General features: G+C 41.9%; 1 protein-coding gene across 2 annotated transcripts in view; it reads left to right on the plus strand.

Annotated features, from left to right (window-relative positions):
- The first annotated feature begins 1,547 nt into the window (after positions 1-1,547).
- The window catches only part of CSTPP1 (centriolar satellite-associated tubulin polyglutamylase complex regulator 1), a 210,658-nt gene continuing 189,399 nt past the window's right edge, over positions 1,548-22,806 (plus strand). The window contains exon 1 of one of the 2 annotated variants that reach the window (XM_005216409.4): positions 1,548-1,704. In XM_005216409.4, coding sequence (XP_005216466.1) covers positions 1,659-1,704 — 46 coding nt within the window. In that variant the 5' untranslated portion in view covers positions 1,548-1,658. 2 annotated transcript variants of the gene reach the window in all.

A 22,806-nucleotide genomic window follows, 5' to 3' on the forward strand; every position in this document is an offset into this window, starting at 1 on the left:
CTGAGTTTGGCTTTGGCCCTTTATCCTTACCACATCTAAACTCAGAGTGACTCACAGGAGCCTAGAAATGAGACATACACAATTTTAAGGGAAAGGGAGAATTAGGAGGTTTGAAGCTTCTGCTGGAGGAGGCTAAGAATAGACCCACTCAGAACACAAAGAGAGCCTCCTCTTTCCTCTTCCTCCCAGTGTAGGTGGTCTACTGGTTTCCCAGTCATTCCTTTGAAAAAATGATTTTTGTTTTCTTTCTGTCCGCAAAACCTCACCTTGTGTGGGGGAGAGCTAGCTAAAAATGTGAGGACAGAGTCGCTTTTTCTACTGCGTTAGAACTGTGACAAGTACTGTACAATACTAACCCCTTGTTGGGTGTGGAGAGGGGCTGAAAGACAAATACTGAATGTGAATATCTGGAGACTTGAAAACCACGGAGTTCTCTACCTTCTTAAAGGAAAAGTGAGCAATTAGGAATATGAGGGGGGAAAATCCAATAGGTGTCCTTGTTTGTGCATCCCACTCCCCCAAGACGTGGAGCGTCTTTTAGGGGGAAAAAAAGACATTTGGGAAGGATATCAAATAGTAAGAGACAGAAGTAGAAGGAGGGGCTATAAAGATAAAGAGGAATTTGAGACGAAATGTCCATGAAGTCATAGATGATTTAATGAGCACCTTCTGGATGCCCAGTCTTGTCACAAGCAAAGACATCTCTGACCTCAAGGAGCAGCTGAGATATGGGCATGTGAAAGCACTTTGTAGTAATTTAAGATGGTAAATAATCAGATAAAACAGAAAGAAAGTGAAGTCACTCAGTCGTGTCCGACTCTTTGTGACCCCATGGACTATACCTAGCAGGTTCCTCCATCCATGGGATTTTCCAGGCAAGAGTACTGGAGTGGGTGCCATTGCCTTTTCCAGGGGGTCTTCCAGACTCCTGGAACCCAGGTCTCCTGCATTGCAGGCTGAGGCTTTACAGTCTGAGCCACCAGGGAAGCCACCAAAAAAAAAAAAAAAAAATTGATGATGGGATGTTAAATGTTTATGGAGATTTAGAGGTGGGAGCTACTATTGTGGGGCTTTCCTGGTGGGTCAGTTGGTAAAGAATCTGCCTGCTATGTAGGACACTGCCAGCAATGCAGGAGACTTGAGTTCAATCCCTGGGTCGGGAAGATCCCCTGGAGGAGAAAATGGCAACCCACTCCAGTATTCTTGCCTGGAGAATTCCATGGACAGAGGAGTCCGATGGGCTATAGTCTACGAGAGTAGGACACAACTTAGCGACTAAACCATCAAGGCTACTATTAGGATAACAGTTGTATAAAGCAGGAAGAGTCATGAAATTCAGAAATTGAGGGTATATGGAGGGCTGGCAATAAGTTTTCCACACCGGGAAATATGATGGTTTCAGAGGAACTCTCCGCCTCAAATTCCTCTAAAACCATCGCCTCAAGAAAGGGAGTCCAAAGAAACTAAGACCGCCGCGAGGCGACTGCTCCCGGAACTGGTACGGCCAGCTTGGAGTTGCGATACGGAAACTGTTTGCGTGACACCTCCTCCGCCTCCTGCCTCTCCCGCCGCGTGGGTGCCATGGCAACCGAGAGAGCCGGGAGACCTGGGTTCCGGAAGCCGAGGAGCTGGAGCTCTGAAGCCACCCTGATCAAAGGATGCTGAGTCCGGAGCGCCTAGCCCTACCGGACTACGAGTATCTGGGTAGGCGCTTCCTTCAGCCTTGGGGAAGGAAAGAAATGCCAACGCATTAGGCCAGGGTCTGGGGAGGAGGATGGGGCGGGATCTGAGTGTGAATGGGTCGGGTGGGCTAGGGAGGGGCGAGGAGGGGGCGCTGATCCAGGGGCCTGAAGGTGTAAGGCCCAGCGAAGAGGAAAACATCTGGGGAATAAAGAATGCTGAAGTGTACCCGCTGGAGCTCAGGCAGTGTGGACTGTGCTCACAGTGGGCTAGGTTGGAGTTGAGAATTGGCGGGGGTGGGGGGCTTTGGGGATGTTATGATATGCTGCTAGTGGAGTAACCTTAGAACCTTGAAGCGCCACATCAGTCATTCCGTGAGCCGTCATATAACCGTCACGGCGGCGGCAACTACACTTTCGAGTGTTTCTTTTACATTAGGCGCTATGCTAAGCATTTTACATGCGTTCTTTATTGAATCTTCGTAACAGCCCTAGGAGGAAACTTTTCCTTCCATTTTGCAGACGGAGAAACTGAGGCTGAAGAGATAACTTACACAAAGCCACACCGCTAGGAAATGGTATGGCCTGGATCAGAACCTAATTTGCCCACTCCTGAGCTTGAGTTCTTGATCAGGAGGGCTGCGGCTGTAATACGTAATGCACACTTAGCACCTTCAGGGTGGATGAAAAAAGGGTGTGTGTAGGTATATGCATACGTGTAAGGGCACGTGTTTTAAAACGTTGTTTAATCGCTAAGTCATGTCCAACTCTCTTGCAACCCCATGGACTGTAGCTGGCCAGGCTCCTCTGTCCATGGGGGTTTCCCAGGCAAGAATACTGGAGTGGGTTGCCATTTCCTTGTCCGGGGATCTTCCAGACCCAGAGATCGAACCCACGTCTCCTCCATTGGCAGGTGGATTGTTTACCACTGAGCCACCAAGGAAGCCCTTTAAAACATTAATAGACTTTACTTTTAAAGAAATTTTAAGTTTACAGGAAATTAAGCAAATATTATAGTGTTCCCATGTACTCCCAGTCAGTTTCCTGTTATTAACATCTGACATCTCTTAGTATAGTACACTTGTTACAGTTGATGGACCAATATTGATACGTTATTATTAACTAAGATCCACAGTTTGCCTTAGGGTCAGTCTGTGTCAGTACAGTTTTATGGGTTTTGACAAATGCATAGTGTCAGGTATCCACCATTATAGTACTGTGCAGAGTAGTTCCACCCCCTGTCTATTCATCCTTTCCCCTGTCCCCCAACCATTGACAACCATTGACCTTTTTACTCTCTCTAAAGTCTTACTTATTCAGAATATCATGCAGTGGAGTCACAGAGTGTATATCCTTTTCAGACTGGCTTTTTTCACTAAGCAATAATGCATTTTAGGTCCCTCCACATCTTTTCCAGGCTTGATAGCTCATTTCTTTTTATCACTGAGTAATATTCAATTGTATGGATATATCGATACTATACACATTTTTTTAAATGAAAAACAATTCCAGTTTAAATTTCTGAATTTGTCATATGGAAACTAGATTAAAAAATATAAAGAAGTTTATAAGAAAAAGTCTCTTCCAGCCCTTTCCCCCTCATCTGCCAGTTTTCATCTGTCCTCAGCCCACTACTAGTAACCACTGTTAACTGGTTTCCTGGTGTCCTTCCAGAGTTTAGTTTATTATGTATATAAGAGGTAATGTATTTTTTTCTTTCTATATATCTCATAGTGATTTCTTTTTTTTTTTTTAATTTAATTTTATTTTTAAACTTTACATAATTGTATTAGTTTTGCCAAATATCAAAATGAATCCGCCACAGGTATACATGTGTTCCCCATCCTGAACCCTCCTCCCTCCTCCCTCCCCATACCATCCCTCTGGGTCGTCCCAGTGCACTAGCCCCAAGCATCCAGTATCGTGCATCGAACCTGGACTGGCAACTCGTTTCTTACATGATATTTTACATGTTTCAATGTCATTCTCCCAAATCTTCCCACTCTCTCCCTCTCCCACAGAGTCCATAGTGATTTCTATATCAGTGAGAGCTTTCTCATTCTTCTAAAAAAATTTTTAGCCACATAGTATTGAAATAATTTATTTGACCAGTTCTTGGTTGGTACACATGTTGTTTTTAGCCTTTTGCTATTACTGAAAATGTGTGTGTTGGTCACTCAGTCATGTCCAGTCACGACCCTGTGGACTGTAGCCAGCCAGGCTCCTCTGTCCATGGAATTCTCCAGGCAAGAATACTGTAGTGGGTAGCCAGGAGATCTTCCCAACCCATGGATCAAACCCAGGTCTTCCGCACTGCAGGCAGATTCTTTACTGTCTGAACCACTCTGTCTAACCAGAGAAGGCCATTACTGAAAATGCCCCACTGAATAACCTGTAATTTTGTGCCATTACTAGTATATCTGCAAAGATAAAACCACAAAGTAAAATTGGTGGGTCAGAGATATATGCATTTTAAATATTGGTAGACATTGCTAAGTCATGTTTCACAGGGGTTGGACTGTTTTACACTGCTGTTAGCAATGTAGGAGAATCCCTGTTTCCCTATGGTCTTTCCAACAAAATATATCAAACTCAAACCATCAGATATTTTCAACTGGTTAGTGACAGATAGTCCCAGGGTAGATTTGATATGCGTTTCTCTTATGAAGTTAGAACTCTTTTCACCAAGGTTAAGGGGTATATGTGGCTTTTGAAAGGAGTATATATACCTATTTCTCCTAATTGGAGAAGGAAATGGTAACCCACTCCAGTATTCTTGCCCAGAAAATTCCACAGACAGAGGAGCCTGGCGGGCTATGGCCATGGGATCTCAAAGAGTTGGACTCAACTGAGCGATTTCACTCACTCATATATACCTAAAGAGCATAATTAAATCACAGATAATTTTGCATCCAATGAATAATAATGTCTAGCAATGCCTAGACTCTTGCTAAGAATTTTATGTTTTTTCTCTTACTTACTCGGTACTAATGAGTCTATGAAATATTTGAAAAGCCTAGTCCTTTGTTCAGTTCCTTGGATATTTGTCTCAAAGTCTTGACATATTTAAATTATATGCCTCAAAGGCTTGACATATTTAATATTACTGGTTCTTTGGTGAGTAGAAGTTAATGGTCCCTCCATAAGTGGCTTTTTTTTTCAGGGAGACTAAGCCAATGGCATTATTGATAATGAATTTATAAACAGAATCAAAGTTTCAGATTGGCCGAAAAAACTTCAGCATCCAACCACTTACCTAATTATTGAACCCTGGATTATTGAAGCTCTTTCAGGTTCTGTTGCATATTTAAGTGTCTTAACTCCATGTCCCAGTCACTGCCTAGACATTCATATTGCCCTAAGCAGGGTCATACTACTCACTGCCTTCCTCGCGGTTGCTCAAACCATACAACTCTGCTGAAATGCATTTGTCTTTAGTTGAGAGCAACCCTGCCCATTTCAGTTTGGTCTCTTTTAGAGGCATGCTGTTGCTGTTTGAAGCATTCACCCTCCATTTAACAACCACTGAAAATCGTCCCTTATAGATTAATTTAATGAAATATTTTCTGGTTTGAAAATTTAAATACTTGTGGAGGTTTTGTTTGACTTGATTTGGCTCTTCTCCTTTTCTTCTTTTTTTTTTTTTTTTAAATTATAAAGTCACGTGTGTAGAACTAGACAAGAAAATGCATACAGAAAAAGAAAATTGGGGAGACGGGAAAGCTCTAGGTATTCAGTGCATGGGAAAAGTGAAAGTTCAATATCCCTTAGTAAGTGTAAATGGAGACCTCTTTTTAGTATTATGTACAAATTACAGGGATACCTATTCAGTGAATATCTATAGGTTTTCCTTTCTACCTGTTAGCCAGGGCTTCTATTTGCCTTTTTCACTACTAGTGAAGAAAAGAATCTTTCATCATGTTGGGTAAACTGATCCGTTCCCTGCTGACTTGGTGGATTTGGAACCTGTAATCATGGCCTGGAATGGCTTTAGTATCTTAAGATCATCATTACAGAATCAGCTCTGTGATGTTCATGCCTGCAGTCATCAGAATGGAGTGATAGAAACTGTGTTAATGCCCAGGCATAAATAGAGAGAGGAGAATCTGGAAAAGAGATGAAATAAATATAGAGCCCTTGAAAGAGTTCCAGCTTCATGAAAGCTACTTATTGGAAGCTTCTGCCAGAGGCTGAGGTGTGTCTGTGTATCTGGTTGGGTGTGGGGCCTGTTCTGGTCCCAGGTTTGCAAAACACACTCCCTACGTGCTGACGTGAGTATAAGCAAGAGGGTGTGAAGTTTATCATCTTCCCCCACCTAGACGGGGGAGGTGCTTGCTCTCACTCATGCTCCTATTTACCACTTCTGTTTCTGTGGAAAGTGTTTGTTCTCACTAGGTTGGTAGTGGACCGGCATGAAAGGTAACTCCAGGGAATCAGGGCTGGTCTTTCTCCTTTGCAGGCTGTACTTACAGAGGAATCATAATAAATTGGATAGTTTTTTTTTCTTAGTGTGGATCTTTTTTTTTTCTTTTTTGAGTTTGTTACAATATTGCTTCTGTTTTATGTGTTGGTTTTTTGGCTATGAGACCTGTGGGATCTTGGCTCCCCAACTAGGGATTGAACCCACACCCCCCACATTGGAAGGTGAAGTCTGAACCACTGGACTGTCAGGGAAGTCCCTGGATAGTTTTTTTGTTTTTTTGATTGGAAGATAATTGCTTTACAATGTCTCATTGGTTTCTGCGTACAACTGCGTGAATCAGCTGTAAGTATACATCCCCCCCTCTTGACCCTCTCTCCCACCCCCAACCCCCACAGTTATTTTGAAGCTATAGTTTTTGAACACTTCATTTATGCTTAACACTGTGCCTTAACTCGTTTCATCTTCACAACCGTCATACAAGGTATTATTAGGTAAAGGAGAAAGGGAAGGATATACCCAACTGAATGCAGAGTTCCAGAGAAGAGCAAGGAGGGATAAGAAAACCTTCTTAAGTGAACAGTGCGAAGAAATAGAGGAAAACGATAAAATGGGAAAGACTAGAAATCTCTTCAAGAAAATTGGAGATACCAAGGGAACATTTCAAGCAAAGATAGGAACAATAAAGGAGGAGGAAATGGCAAGGACCTAACAGAAACTGAAGAGATTAAGAAGAGATGTCAAAAATACACAGAACTATGCAAAAAAGGCCTTAATGACCCAGATAACCACCATGGTGTGGTCACTCATCTAGAGCCGGCCATTCTGGAGTGTGAAGTCAGTGGACCTTAGGAAGCATTACTACAAACAAAGCTAGTGGAGGTGATGGAATTCTAGCTGAGTTATTTTAAATCCTAAAAGATGATGCTGTGAAAGTGCTGCATTCAACATGCCAGCAAATTTGGAAAACTCCAGCAGTGGCCACAGGACTGGAAAAGGTCAGTTTTCATTCCAATCCCAAAGAAGGGCAACGCCAAAGAATATGCTCATTTCACATGCTAGCAAGGTCATGCTCAAAATCCTTTAAGCTAGGCTTCAACAGTCCATGAACCAAGAATTTCCAGATGTACAAGCTGGATTTAGAAAAGGCAGAGGAACCAGAGGTCAAATTGTCAACATCTGCTGGATCATAGAAAAAAAGCAAGGGAATTCCAGCTAAACATCTACTTTTGCTTCATTGACTACTCCAAAGCCTTTGTGTGGATCACAACAAACTGTGGGACATTCTTAAAGAGATAGGAATACCAGACCACCTTACCCGCCTTCTGAGAAATCTGTATGCAGATTTAAGAAACAACAGTTAGAAACGGACATGGAACAACAGACCAGTTCAAAAATGGGAAAGGAGGACTTCAAGGTTGTATATTGTTACACTGCTTATTTAACTTATATGCAGAGTACATCGTGCAAAATGCCAGGCTGGATGAATCACAAGCTGGAATCAAGATTGCTGGGAGAAGTAACAACAACCCCAGACATGCAGGTGTGTGTGTGTGTGTGTGTGTGTGTGCTTAGTTGCTCAATTGTGTTACCCTTTGCAACCAGGCTCTTCTGTCCATGGAGATTCTCCAGGCAAGAATCCTGGAGCGGGTTGCCATGCCCTGCTCAAGGGCAGAAAGTAAAGAGGAACAAAGAGCCTCTTGATGAGGGTGAAAGAGGAGAGTGAGAATCTGGCTTAAAACCCAGCATTCAAAAAGCTAAGAATGTAGCATCTGGTCCCATCACTTTATGGCAAATTGATGGGGAAAAAGTGGAAACAGTGGCAGATTTTATATCCTTGGGCTCCAAAATCACTGCAGATGGTAACTGCAGTCATGAAATTAAAAGACCATTGCTTCTTGGAAGAAAAGCTATGACAAATCTAGATAGCATATTAAAAAACAGAGACATCACTTTGCTGACAAAGGTCCGTGTAGTCAAAGCTATTATTTTTCCAGTAGTCATGTATAGATAGATGTGAGAGTTGGACTATAAAGAAGGCTGAGCGCTGAAGAACTGATTCTTTCAAATTGTGGTGCTGGAGAAGACTCTCGAGAGTCCCTTGGACAGCAAGGAGATCAAACCAGTCAATCCTAAAGGAAATCAACTCTGAATATTCATTGGAAGGACTGATAATGAATGCAAAAAGCCAACTCATTGGGAAAGACCCTGAAGCTGAGAAAGATTGAGGGCAGGAGGAGAAGTGGGTGACAGAGGATGAGATGGTTGGATGGCATCACCAACTTAATGGACATGAGTTTGAACAAACTCAAGGAGATTGTGAAGGACAGAGAAGCCTGGTGTGTTGTAGTCCGTGGGGTCACAAAAAGTTGAACACAGCTTAGCAACTGAACAACAATAATTATTAGTCCTATTTAGTAGTTATTAAAATCTCATTTTACAAATAAGAAAACTGAATCTTAGAAAGGCTAATTGATTTGTACAAAGTCACATAGGTGGTGATGCACACAGGTGGTGATGCAGATTCAGATCCAGGTTTATGGAATTCCATGCCTGTTTTCCCCTCTCTTCAGTTCAGTTCAGTTCAGTTGCTCAACCATGACTCTTTGCGACCCCGTGGACTGTAGCACGCCAGGCCTCCCTGTCCATCACCAACTCCCAGAGTTTACCCAAAGTCATGTCCAGTGAGTCGGTGATGCCATCCAACTGTCTCATCCTCTGTCATCTCCTTCTCCTCCTGCCTTCAATCTTTCCCAGCATCAGCATCTTTTCAAATGAGTCAGCTCTTCGCATGAGGTGGCCAAAGTATTGGAGTTTCAGCGTCAACATCAGTCCTTCCAATGAACACCCAGGACTGATCTCCTTTAGGATGGACTGGTTGGATCTCCTTGCAGTCCAAGGGACTCTCAAGAGTCTTCTCCAACACCACAGTTCAAACCCAGAGATAAAAATAAACAAACCAAAATAGCTGCTGCCTGTAAAGGGTGTGATCCTTGCTTCCCTTTTAAGACTGGAGCTCTTAAACAGTTCATTAGTTGCAAACAAGTGTCCTGAGAACAGAAATTGTATCTTACTCATCCTTGTATACCTGCCTTTCACAATACAGACACCTTATACATACCTGTGTGTTACATAAAAGTGAAAGTGTTAGTTGCTCAGTTGTGTCCAACTCTTTGCAACCCCATGGACTGTAACCCACTAGGCGCCTCTGTCCATGGGATTCTCCAGGCAAGAATACTGGAATGGGTTTCCATTTCTTTCTCCAGGGGATCTTCCCCACCCAGGGATTGAACCCCGGTCTCCTGCATTGTGGGCAAACTCTTTACCACCTGAGCCACCCATGCAACATGAATAATCTGACCTTAGGGTCCCCCAAGTGTGAGCAGCTACAACAATAACTGACTTATTAAGTACTTAGTATGTACCAGGTGACATTCTATATACTTTACATATTAATGCACATGAAGATAGTTTCAGTTTTTATCTCTATTTCATAGATGAGGAAACTGCAGCACCAAGGCATTAAATAAATAGTGAGTCCTGGAGGCAGGATTCTAATCCAGCAGTCTAATTTCAGAGTCTGCATTGTTAAACTCTATGCTACAAATACCTTGAACAACTCCAAAACGGAGGCTCCATGGTTGCATGGATTCTGGAGTCAGTTCAGATGACTCCAAGGGCTTAATTTAACATTTCTGCCAGGAGGGGGCGTCCTAGGAATCAGGATGGATCAAAGAATAGTAAAATCCCAGTTCCTTCTTCCACTGGACTCATCTCTCAAAGGCAAGCAGTAAGGAAGATTACAACTAAAAATAGACCGTTTAGGGGAGCTTGCGTGACCGTAATCTATGTACTTTGTGCAGCTGTGTGACCTTGAGGAAGTTACTCAACCTCTCTGTGCCTCAGATGCCTAATCTGCAAAATATAGATAATAATACCTCATGCATATAAGCTTTTAGAGCAACACCTGGCTGATACATTATGAAAAGAGGATATATAAAGATGAGTAAGATATCTTTTCCTCTAGAGCATCTAGGTAGGTGCTCAGTAGATATAAGCTGCTATTATTATTCCTGTTTTTTAATAAAAACATGTAATACATCTGTGGCAATGGGTCACGGAGCCGGACACGACTGAAGCAATCTAGCACACACAATACATCTGTGGTACCCATGAAACTGCCTCCTAGTGTGGGAGGGGAAGATCATTAACTCCAGCTCTCAATCCAACACCTTGTTCACACTGAGGTCACACTTCCTGCAGGCTGCTCCCAGCAGATGACTGGGTGAGGCAGGCAGACCCACTTTTATGAGAAGTGTGACTCCTCTAATGGTGACTTAGGCTTGAGGACTCCCACCGCACCGCAGTCTAATACTCCCATTCTCTTCTCTACGCGGGTCAGCCCTGCAGTGCATCTGTCACCTCTCGGAGTCTCTTCCAGCTCCCTCCGCATATTCCCTCATGGGCTTTTCATCCCCTAAATCTCTTGCATGTCTGATCCTGTCTTCTTGTCTGCTTCTCAGAGTCCCTGGACTAAAACAGCCTCCAACAGTCACTGATACAGTCCCTTTCAGTCATGAGGTTAAAATTTCTTCAAGCCTTGGCAGAGGTTCTGACATATGACTGCTTCTATGTTGAAGATTCTTAAGTGTTACTAATCTTGGTTTGGGGTTTGTTTTTTTTTTTTTTTTGCATTTGCTGATAGCAACTTGTTTTATTGCCAGACATAATTTCTCTTTTTGCTTTTGGATGAGTCTTGATAAGCAAACGTAATTTTGTTGGAATATAATCAGTTCAGTTCAGTTCAGTCCAGTCGCTCAGTCGTGTCTGACTCTTTGCGACCCCATGAACCACAGCACACCAGGCCTCCCTGTCCATCACCAACTCCCAGAGTCCACCCAAACCTATGTCCATCGAGTCAGTGATGCCATCCAACCATCTCATCCTCTGTCGTCTCCTTCTCCTCCTGCCCTCAGTCTTTCCCAGCATCAGGGTGTTTTCAAATGAGTCAGCTCTTCACATGAAGTGGCCAAAGTATTGGAGTTTCAGCTTCAACATCAGTCTTTCCAATCTCCCAAACCCAGCCTCATGCTAGGAAACATTGCCATTTATAGTAAGTCAGAAGAAATACTCATAGGATTTTAGAGAGCTCAGGTTGTTGCAGAAAGAAAAGGAATAAATACTATAGGTGTTACACTGATTCCCTAAATCTTTGGAAACTAGGTTTATAATAATAAAGCTGGTCACTTAGAAACAGTAATGCATATGTTCACATAATCATGAACGTAATATTCATAAGTGACTGTAACACAAAGTAACTGTGTAATAAGTGCCGACTGGGAAAAATTGAGGGCAGGAGGAGAAGGGGATGGTTGAATGCCATCACTGACTCAATGGACATGAGTTTGAGCAAGCTCTGGGAGTTGGTGAAGGACAGGTAAGCCTGGCATGCTGCAGTCCACGGGGTCTCAAAGACTTGGACACGACTGAGCGACTGAACTGAACTGAAACTGGGAAAAGAGCAGAGACACCTGCCTACATACAGTTCACTCAGTCTGTTATAGCACTTAGATCCCATCTCCCATGTATGGCGTAAGTTTCCTGCAGGGAGTGGCACGTTATATTCATGCTTTGCTTTATATAGAGAAGCTATTCAGGGAACAAGAAAGAAAGAATGGAAGGAAGGAAGAATTAGGAAGAGAAGAAAGGAAGGGGAAAGGGGGAAGAAGAAAGAGATGATTTTGTGGACATGTGCCTTACTGTTTTTAAGTGACCAGCTTCATATATTGTAAACCTATGAATAGTATCCAGAGACTTAGGAAGTCAGCATTTAACATCTATAATATTTATTTATTTTCCTTTCTGCAACAACCCGAGCACTCTAAAGTCCCATGAGCATTTCTGTTGACATATTGTAAACAGCAATGGGTTGGATTGGCACTAGCATAGGGTTGGATTTGGAAGGTTCACTAATCATATTCAAACAAAAGTAAGTTTGCCTATCAGGATTCATCCAAAAGCAAAAAAAGAAATCGCCATCACAGGGGCAGCAGCTCCCTAGGCGGCCCAGTTCTGGGGTGTGCCTCTGGGAGTTGTTCCTGGAAGTTCAGCCTAGACTCTGCTTCAGTCATCTTTCTAAAGATTCCATAAGCTACTTAATAAATGTAATCAATGTTTCTGTTGGAGGGGGTTAGGGATGGGGAACGGAGGCTGTCAGAGGAGAGCAAGTGAGTTCTAAGGCATGCTGTTTGTTGACCATTACCCACCTCTGTTTCTCCTGGGTAACTGACTACAAGTGATGTCAGTATTATTCTACGGATTAAAAATAGTTCTGTAAATTTTTTACTTTGCCTATCATTTATATATTCAGGTAATCTTAAAGTCTTCCCTCCAAATGCTATCTAAAAGTTGGAGATTACTATTTTTTGTTATAAATACCACATTTGCTAAATGAGTGAATTTAGGAAGCTGACTAGGTAATCAAAGTTTTAAAAAGTAATAAAAAAGACTTCAGAAGAGATAGATGATCAAGTTATCTCTGGTTCATCTTCCAGTTTATATGCTTCTTAGCGCTTATCACAATTATCTTATTAATCTATTCGTGTATCTTGTTACTGTCTGTTTCTTACTAGAATGTAAGCATAAGGGCAGGCTCATTCTCTCAGTATCTCCAAAATCTAGCACAGTGCTTGGCCCAAGTTAAGTGCACAGTTGTTAAATGAACAGCGTGCTTTATGTGGGCTTTCCAGATGGTGCTAGTGGTAAGACCCTGCCTGCCAATGCAGAAGATGTAAGAGGCTTGGGTTCAGTCCCTAGGTCAGGAAGATTGCCGGGAGGAGGGCATGGCAACCCACTTCAGTGTTCTTGTCTGGAGAATCCCATGGACAGAGGAGCTTGGCGGGCTGCAGTCCGTGGGGTTGCAAAGAGTCGGTCACGACTCAAGCGACTTAGCACACACGCACACTGCTTTAAGTAGCAAAATAATTTTTTTTTTCAAATGAAAGAAAGGAATCCAGCTCAGAAAATAGTTATTGAATTCCTGCTGTGTGAGAGACACTAGGGTTTTTTTCCCTTCTTCCATTGACAACCAAAGGAGAACTGATTAAAATCTTTGCTCTGAATGCTGTCCAAATGTTGGGGATCACCGTTACTTGCATATATACTATGTTTACTAAATGAGTAAATATAATTTCTTGGTTGACACCATGTTTTCTCTGTTTTGATTACACAGCAGTAAGATTTAGTTCCTTTTTTCAAATGGTTTCTTATGAAGGAAGGAAATTTTATACCATTTTGAGGCATCTCCTGGAGATCCCGTTTTCAGTTGGGCAGAGTAACATGCTTTGATTAAGCCTGGAATTACCCTTGTCAGCCAATTGCTGGGTGCTTCCCTACGGGCCTTAGGAAATAGCTCATCCTATGATTGGAATTTCAAGTCAAAACACATTTATCTGAGCAGAATTTTAATGATTTATCAAAGAGAGGAGGGGTTTTCCCAAACACATCTGAACTTACCAAATTACTGATCCCATTAGCTATGTTTTCTCTTAAGCACTTCTCTTTAAACAAAGTAATTACAGCTGAAATCATCCAATGTATTTTTCATAAAAGCTTTTGACTAAGTTGTGTTTGATTAGCAGGAACCCAGTAAAAGTAAATATTGTTTGAGAAGGCACTTTCTGAGCCCTTTCTTTTTCTTCATTGAATTAGCTTTTTTGAAAGCACTGTTCTTTGGAGAGAGTAAGAGCCTTTTTCCAGCTGTCCTATTGTGTAGCCCAAGGTCTTGTTAATACTATTATCTGGCCCTGAGATTACAGGTAATTGTGATAAAACACAGGCTTCAGTTTCTGTAATCTCAGACAGAAATCTGTTTGTGCCCTGGCCTTCACATCAGGTGTTTGTGAAATTCAGACTTCTCTCACCTGGAATAGCACCCCCACACCCCGCCCCGGCCCCCAGTAAACAGAGGTATCTGGCAGGGAAAGGGCTGTATAAGAGCCATTGCCTTTATTTATTTATTTTTTTTAATCATGTGGCAGAACTCCTCCTGTGGCCAACTTACATACAACATGTGCCCTAAATGGGAAAATTATATATTTTAAAATAGGCATGCTTAAAACAATAACACTTTTGAATGTGAAATGTACCAGAAGGCCGCATGTCTCTGGCTTTGCTTGTCAAATGGAGAGGCTGCCAGAACCACTCGGCTCCATGGTTCTCATGCCCTAAAGTCCTGGAAACTGACACGTAAGTAGGCAACGCACAAAGAAGCTCAGCCCATGAGAATGAGTTTGGGCGCCCGGGCTGCCCCCTTTCTCTCTGTGTGGAGTTCTTTCCAGCTTCGCTTCTCCTGTCCCATCACAGTGGTTTTCAGAAAGGAGAGATTAAACGCATCTGGTATTTCAGCGTGTTAGCTGCACAGGCAACATGAGGCTAGCACTCAGGCCACTGTTGAGCCTGTCATATGGAAGGAATTGCTTTTCAGGGGAGATTATAATTGTGTATGTAGCCACACAAATGCACATTCTGCCTGGAGGGAAATGCACAGAAGAGGAGGCCTTATGCTGCCACTCAGGTCTCTTTGTGGAGGGCTGCATAAGGAGCCCTTACATGGCATGGTCAACTCTTCTGGGCTTAATGAGTCATCTTTTTGTGTGATGCCTACTTCAAAAAAAAAAAGGTGGGGGGACGGGGGAGGATGGGAGTAGAGGGGGAGAAGAAGAAACACACTCTTCCCCAAGTGAGTTGCTTTTATTGGCCCTGCAGCTTTGTCTAAGAGTTTTGCAGATTCCTGATGACATCATTTATAATGCTAGCGCACAGACAGTAAACAAAAAAATAATTTAGCTTTCAGGCATTTTGACAAAACTTGAATAGTCCAATTTAGAGAAATGATAATGAGCTTTATGAACAGTAAGCACATGAGCTTAAACAGCAAGCATGACCCCAGTCTTTCTTGGAATGTGACACATTGAAAGATGACTGTAGAGAAAACCAGAAGCTTGACACTTTTGAATCATGTGCAGTTCAGACTGGAGCCCACGGTCTAGTGTTAATCCCATGCAGTGTGTTCTGGTTAGTGGCTGAAGTACAGGCTACCAAGTGAGCAAGTCATTAAGCCCCTTGAGCCCTAGCGTTGTACCTGTGAGAAAGGAAAAGGTAATATTACCACCTACCTCACTGGAATGTTAGAAGATTGAGACGATAAACATGTAGAACTCTTTATAAGAAAGATATTTTGTAAATAGAAAATACCATTATTACTCTCCTTGATCAAATTTCCCCAACACGAGGAGTTGATAAAAGCTACCTCAGACTGGGTTGAGAGGATGATTTAATTAATATATGTCAGTTATCTTACAGTAAGGTATTTAATGAGACCTAAAATTGTCTTTCTTGATAGTCTGTAGACCACCAAACCTGATATTTAAGCACATGATTAACTTACAAAGTCTTACACGTGCCGTCGGTCTTTTGCCTTGCCTTCGAGAATTGGCATGGTAGGGAATGGTGCATACTCTACCGTGTGGTGGTGGAAGAAAATAAGTTAGGTCTTCAGGAAGCATGGCCCTGCCTCTTTTCTTTTCAAGGTTATGCCTACAGATGATCTTTGGAGTCTTGCTAATCTTTGTTGCCCTGTCTGAACATAGGTAGTGGCTGTTTGGACCTTTATTCTTCCAGTAAATATTTGGTTTTGATTTCATGTTTCTAAAGAAGAAACAAGCTTATAAGGAAAAGAAGTGATTGATTTATCTTACATTGTGAACTTTTCTTATCATATTTCTTAGTAGTTTAAGAGAAAATAATTGTTGTTGAAGGACCTAACTCTGAGTTCCCTAACTGGAAAGGTCTTAAACTAAGCCAAGTAATAAAAACCGCTTTGGTTGTTATCTTTAAAGAAGGGATACCGGAAAAGACTTTATATTTTTTAAATGACAAAATTATCACTGACATCTCTGCTTCCATTTGTGTTGGTATTTGCATAAGGTTTTAGGCAACAAAACCTGAGACGACCCCCTTGAAAACAGTGTAATTTTCAATGTAATTTTCATCTTCTGTTTCCAAGTACACTAATGTTTGGATAACCTCACTTCCCAGATTTCATTTTGTATTAGATGACACAAAATGGGAAACGCTATTTCATTTAAACTCTAAACCCTCAGCAGAGATTCTCTCTCGTACATTTTTTTTAATTAATTAATTAATTTTTTTACTTTATGATATTGTATTGGTTTTGCCATACCTTGACATGAATCTGCCACAGGTGTAACATGTGTTCCCCATCCTGAACCCGCCTCCAACCTCCCTCCTTATCCCATCTCTCAGGGTTATCCCAGTGCACCAGCCCCGAGCACCCTGTCTCATGCATCGAACCTGGACTGGCGATTCACTTCACATATGGTAATATACATGTTTCAATGCCATTCTCCAAAATCATCCCACCCTCGCCCTCTCCCACAGAGTCCAAAAGACTGTTCTATACATCTGTGTCTCTTTTGCTGTCTCGCATACAGGGTCATCATTACCATCTTTCTAAATTCCATATATATCCATATATATGTATTGGTGTTTTTCTTTCTGGCTTACTTCACTCTGTATAATAGGCTCCAGTTTCATCCACCTCATTAGAACTGATTCAAATGTATTCTTTTTAATGGCTGAGTAATACTCCATTGTGTATATGTACCACAGCTTTCTTATCCGTTCATCTACTGATGGACTTCTAGGTTGCTTCCATGTCCTGGCTATTGTAAACAGTGCTGCCATGAACACTGGGGTACACGTGTCTCTTTCAGTTCTAATTTCCTCGGTGTGTATGCCCAGCAGTGGGATTGCTGGGTCATACAGCAATTCTATTTCCAGTTCTTTAAGGAATCTCCACACTGTTCTCCATAGTGGCCGTACTAATTTGCATTCCCACCAACAGTGTAAGAGGGTTCCCTTTTCTCCACACCCTCTCCAGCATTTATTGCTTGTAGACTTTTTGACAGCAGCCATTCTGACTGGCGTGAGATGGTACCTCATTGTGGTTTTGACTTGCATTTCTCTGATAATGAGTGATGTTGAGCATCTTTTCGGGTGTTTGTTAGCCATCTGTATGTCTTCTTTGGAGAAATGTCTGTTTAGTTCTTTGGCCCCTTTCTTGATCGGGTTGCTTATTTTTCTGGAATTGAGCTGCAGGAGTTGCTTGTAATTTTTGAGATTAATTCCTTGTCAGTTGCTTCATTTGCTCTTATTTTCTCCTGTTCTGACGGCTGTCTTTTCACCTGCTTATAGTTTCCTTTGTTGTGCAGAAGCTTTTAATTTTAATTAGGGCCCATTTGTTTATTTTTGCTTTTATTTCCAATATTCTGGGAGGTGGGTCATAGAGGATCCTGCTGTGGTTTATGTCGGAGGGTGTTTGGCCTATGTTTCTCTCTTTTTAAATACAGAGATAATATTCCAGCTTCTAAGTAAGCCCAGCCCCCCAAATACTGTCTTAAGTGGGAAATATATTCAAACAGATGTTCTTGGTATGCCAGCTGGAGTCATTCTCATATCCAGGAGGACTAGAATCAGTCCTTATATTTGTGAGGTAGGTACCAGCTTGACCCTCACTTTTCCATGAGGAAACTGAAATTTAGGTTATGTAACTTGCCCAAGGTCATCCAGCTAGTAAATATGGAGGTGAAGCTTGAATGAAATTTATCTAACTCTAGAGCCTGTGTTGTCAGCTACTTTGCTTTTAGGTCTGATTTCTCAAGGCCTGCTTTCTTATTCAGTTCATAAGGATTTAAGGATTAGAACTTAGTATTTTAACAGAAATGTCTATGGAATATATGATATATTCCCCATATTCCCTGGTATATAATAGAACATAACGTTTTCTTGATGACATGGTGTCATTATTTTAGACGTTTGTACTGTAGATGTGTTATGACATTTACTCATGAGGGTGTATGTTAGGAAACAGGGACCCAGAGAGCTTAAGTAAAATTTCCAGCGTTCACGTAGATAGCAGTAGGTGGAGCTAAGATTTAATTCTAGTTCTTCTGATTCCAAATTTAGTGGTTTAGGTGCCACTTAATCAGTGTTGGTTAAATCTGACTGGTAGCTGTCATTGATTAATGATAAGAACATCCCCTGTTGCTCAAAACTCCTCTCTCTCCAGACTAATGTTTCCTACTAGGTCAGTAAGCTGGTGAGTGTACTGAGGTTCTGTACTTTAGGTGATTTTGTGCCACTGATCTCAGGGTGATGGTTGAGCAACCGCCCCCTCCAGTGCAATGGCTTATACAGGAGAGAACTTTATTTCTCTCTCCCTTAACCTAGGTCCAGGATGCAGAAGGCAGAAATCTGCTCTAGGAAGCCATCGCAGGATTTCAGGCTAGCAGGGTAGCCATGCCATTTGAAATCCGTGGTTTCTGAGGATGCCTCCGTTGTAGCCATTTCCTGTCACAAAAAGGAAAAGGGGAAGGAATGAGTCCAGGGCAAATAACTTTTAAGCAAATAAGGCAGAAGTTGCAAACATCACTTGTGCTCACATTTCATGGGTGAGGACTTAACATAAGACCACCGCTAATTGCAGAGGAGCTTGGGAAGTCCAACCAGACATCGTGTGTGAGAAGAATACGAGCACGTATTTTGCAAAGGAGCACATATATTCGGAGTGCCGACAATAACCTACCATACCTGGTCTGTGCGTAGTTAGTAGCCGCTTGCCCTTGTTCAGAGGGGGAGCGCAGATACTCCAGTAGGTGTTTGGCTTTTCCTCCCCTATGTCTGCCTCTTCAAGTACAGTGTATTTTATCGGTTGTCCCTGTTCTCCACTCTTTTACCTTACACTACTACTGAGCTTGATTGCTCCCTTTTTATTATTATTATTATTATTTTCATAACTCTGTGTCTCCAGTCATTTCTCTTGGATCACTTCTCTGTCCTTAGTAAACATTTCCAACTAATCAGAATAGTTCCTTTCTACACTTCAGGGAGCACATGTAATTGTTGGAGTTTTAGTTCTTCTTTATTGTGTTGCTTGCTGTCTGTTGGAGCTTACTTTTGCTGCCAAATAAAAATTTTTTGAGTGGGGAGTTAGACCCATGGTAGAAACTTAAATCTTGTCTCCAGAGAGAGAGTTTTACAGTGAATAAAGATATTTGTCTTCCTAGGCTGAGAGTAAGAGATTTAGAAGGACGAGGAAAATGTGGGGATGCAGAAACTGGGGGAGGAGTGAGTTTCAAGATGGAGGGAGTGTTCAGTGCTATCAGCTGCCTCCAAGAGGTCAAATGAGATAAGAGCTGCAAAAGGGACTGTTAGTGGCATTAGGTGAGAAGTGTCAGTGGAGCGCTGTGGCAGGATGCCAGGTTTGCCTGTAAATGGGAAGGGTGAGGGATTTGAGACAACAGGTAGGATAGACTTGTTTCCAGAAGTTTGGTGGACTGGGAAAGGACAGCGGGTGGCAGCAAGGGTAGGCGAGAGTTTATTGTTGTTTTGAAGTTTTTAGAGTCTTGAATATGTTTACAGGCTGAAGGCAAGGGAGCCATTGTAGAGGAGAGAGGGATGAGCCAAGAGAATAAGATGATTAAATGATGCAATACTTTTTTAAAAGAGGTGGGAGAACATTTCAGGATCAAGGGCAGAGGTGCAAGCCTGTTTTTAGAGGTGGGATTCAGGACCATGTTTATTCATTAGGCACTACAGGCATTGCGCCAAATCTATAAACGGTTTTGAAATTTTTGGAAATATTTGATAGCTAAAAAATACTTGTGTGTATGTGTGTGCTCACTTGTGTCCGACTCTTTGTGACCCCATGGACTGTAGCCCGCCAGGCTCCTCTGTCCACAGGATTTTCCAGGCCAGAATGCTCAAGTGGGTTGTCATTTTCTACCCTGGGGATCTTCCCAACCCGGGGATTGAACCTGCATCTCTTGTGCCTCCTGTATTGGCAGGGGGATTCTTTATCACTGTATCACCTGGGAAGCCTCCAAAATAATATTTATTGACCCTAAAATATGGATAAATGTTTAATTATACATTTATAAAACATAGTATAATACCACTTTTATTGTTATATTTAGTATGGAAAAGCATTTTATTACATTTAAAAGCAACTTTTACATGCTCACAAGGTAATGCTCAAAATCCTTAAAGCTATGCTTCAGTAGTAGGTGAACCAAGAGCTTCTAGATGTATAAGCTGGATTTTAAAAAAGGCAGAGGAAAAAAAAAAAAAGGCAGAGGAACCAGAGATCAAATTGCCAGCATCCATTGGATCATAGAAAAAACAAGGGAATTCCAAAAAAACATCTACTTCTGTTTTATTGACTACTCAAAAACCTTTGACTGTGGATCACAACAAACTGTGGAAAACTCTTAAAGAGACAGGAATACCAGACAACCTTACCCACCTCCTGAGAAAACTGTATGCAAGTCAAGAAGCAACAGTTAGAACCGAACACGGAGCAACAGACTGGTTCAAAATTGGGAAAGGATAGGTCAAGGCTGCATATTGTCACCCTGCTTATTTAACTTATATGCAGAGTACATCATGTGAAATGCTGGGCTAGATGAATCACAAGCTGGAATCAAGATTGCCAGGAGAAATATCAGCCACCTCAGATACGCAGTAGATACCACTCTAATGGCAGAAATCAGAGAGGAACTAAAGAACCTTTTGATGAAGGTGAAAGAGGAGAGTAAAAAAGCTGGCTTAAACTCAGCATTATAAAACTAAGATCATGGCATCTGGTCCCATCACTTTATGGCAAATAGATGGGGAAAAATTGGAAACAGTGGCAGATTTCATTTTCTTGGGCTCCAAAACCACTGCAGACCATGACTGCAGCTATGAAATTAAAAGATGCTTGCTCCTTGGAAGAAAAGCTATGACAAACCTAGACAATATATTGAAAAGCAGAGACATCACTTTGCCAACAAAGGTCCATGTAGTCAAAGCTGTGGTTTTCCCAGTAGTCATGGATAGATATGAGAGTTGGACCATAAAGAAGGCTGAGTGTGAAAGAATTGACGCTTTCATACGGTGGTTTTGGAGAAGACTCTTGAGAGTCCCTTGGACAGCAAGGAGATCATACCAATCAATCCTAAAAGAAATCAACCCTGAATATTCATTGCAAGGACTGATGCTAAAGCTGAAGCTCCAGTACTTTGACCACCTGATGCAAAGAGCCAACTCATTGGAAAAGACTCTGCTGCTAGGAAAGATTGAGGGCAGGAGGAGAAGGGGCAACAGAGGCTGAGATGGTTGGATGGTATCACCAACTCAATGGACATGAGTTTGAGCAAACTCAGGGAGATAGTGAAGGACAGGGAAGCCTGATGTGCTGTAGTCCACGGAGTCACAAAGAGTTGGCCATGACTTAGCAACTGAACAACAAAAGCAAGTTATAGGTAAGATTTTTTGCAATTAGCAGGAGATCCTAAGTGTGAATTCATGTCCTAACATGGTTTTAAAAGAACTCTGCTGCTGCTAAGTCACTTCAGTCGTGTCCGACTCTGAGTGACCCCATAGATGGCAGCCCACCAGGCTCCCCTATCCCTGGGATTCTCCAGGCAAGAACACTGGAGTGGGTTGCCATTTCCTTCTCCAATGCATGAAAGTGAAAGGTGAAAGTGAAGTCGCTCAGTCATGTCCGACTCTTCAAGACCCCATGGACTGCAGCCTACCAGGCTCCTTCGTCCATGGGATTTTCCAGGCAAGAGTACTGGAGTGGGTTGCCATTGCCTTCTCCATTAAAACAACTCTACAAGAATATTATTCAGCATAAAAAAGAAGTCCTGCCACTTGCAACAGCGTAAATGGATGTTGAAGGCATTATTTTAAGTGAAGTAAGTTAAAGACAAATACTGTATGATCTCACTAGCATGTATGTAATATTTAATATGTTAAAAAACCCCTAGACTCATAGATACCAAAGAGGTGGAGGGTGGGTGAAATGGGTAAAGGTGGGAAAAAGTACAAATATCTAGTAATACAATAAATAATCCCTGGGGATGTAATGTACAGCATGGTGACTGTAGTTAAGTATACTGTATTTATATTTGAAAATTGCTGAGAGTAGATCTTAAAAATTCTCATCACAAGAAAAAAATTGTAGCTGTGTGGTGACTGACGGATGTTAACTAGACTTACTATGGTGATCATTTCACAACATACACAGATATCCAATCATCATGTTGTATACCTGAAACTATTAATAATACAGTGTTATATGTCAATTATGTATCAACAAAAAAGAAAAAGAAGGAAACCCTGACTCTGCAAAGAATAATTGCTTTTGAATAACAGAGACAGAAAGTAAAATTGGTGAAGGGCAGAATTGAAATGGAGCTGAAAGTTGATGTTCTTTACCTGGCCACCTACCTCGTCTTTGTCTTTGAAGTAAGATTCCAGGTTATCTCCCTAGAGTTAGGGAAACAAAAGTAAAAGGCATAGGAGAACAAAGAAAATTTGTATTACTGTGGAAAAGAAGAAATAAGTTGCTATAGGAAGGAAGAAAGAGAGCTTGACTAGGAACAAGTATAAGAATTCTGAGCAGCATTAAGACATTTGAAGTAAAGATGTATAATGTGCATGCTCAGTTGTGACCCCATGGACTAGCCCACCAGGCTCCTCTGTTCATGGAATTTTCCAGGCAAGAAGACCGACTGAAGTGGGTTGCCATTGCCCACTCCAGGGGATCTTCCCCACCCAGGGATCAAACGCACATCT

This window comes from Bos taurus, chromosome 15, assembly GCF_002263795.3.
Source record: "Bos taurus isolate L1 Dominette 01449 registration number 42190680 breed Hereford chromosome 15, ARS-UCD2.0, whole genome shotgun sequence".
NCBI lineage: Eukaryota > Metazoa > Chordata > Mammalia > Artiodactyla > Bovidae > Bos > Bos taurus.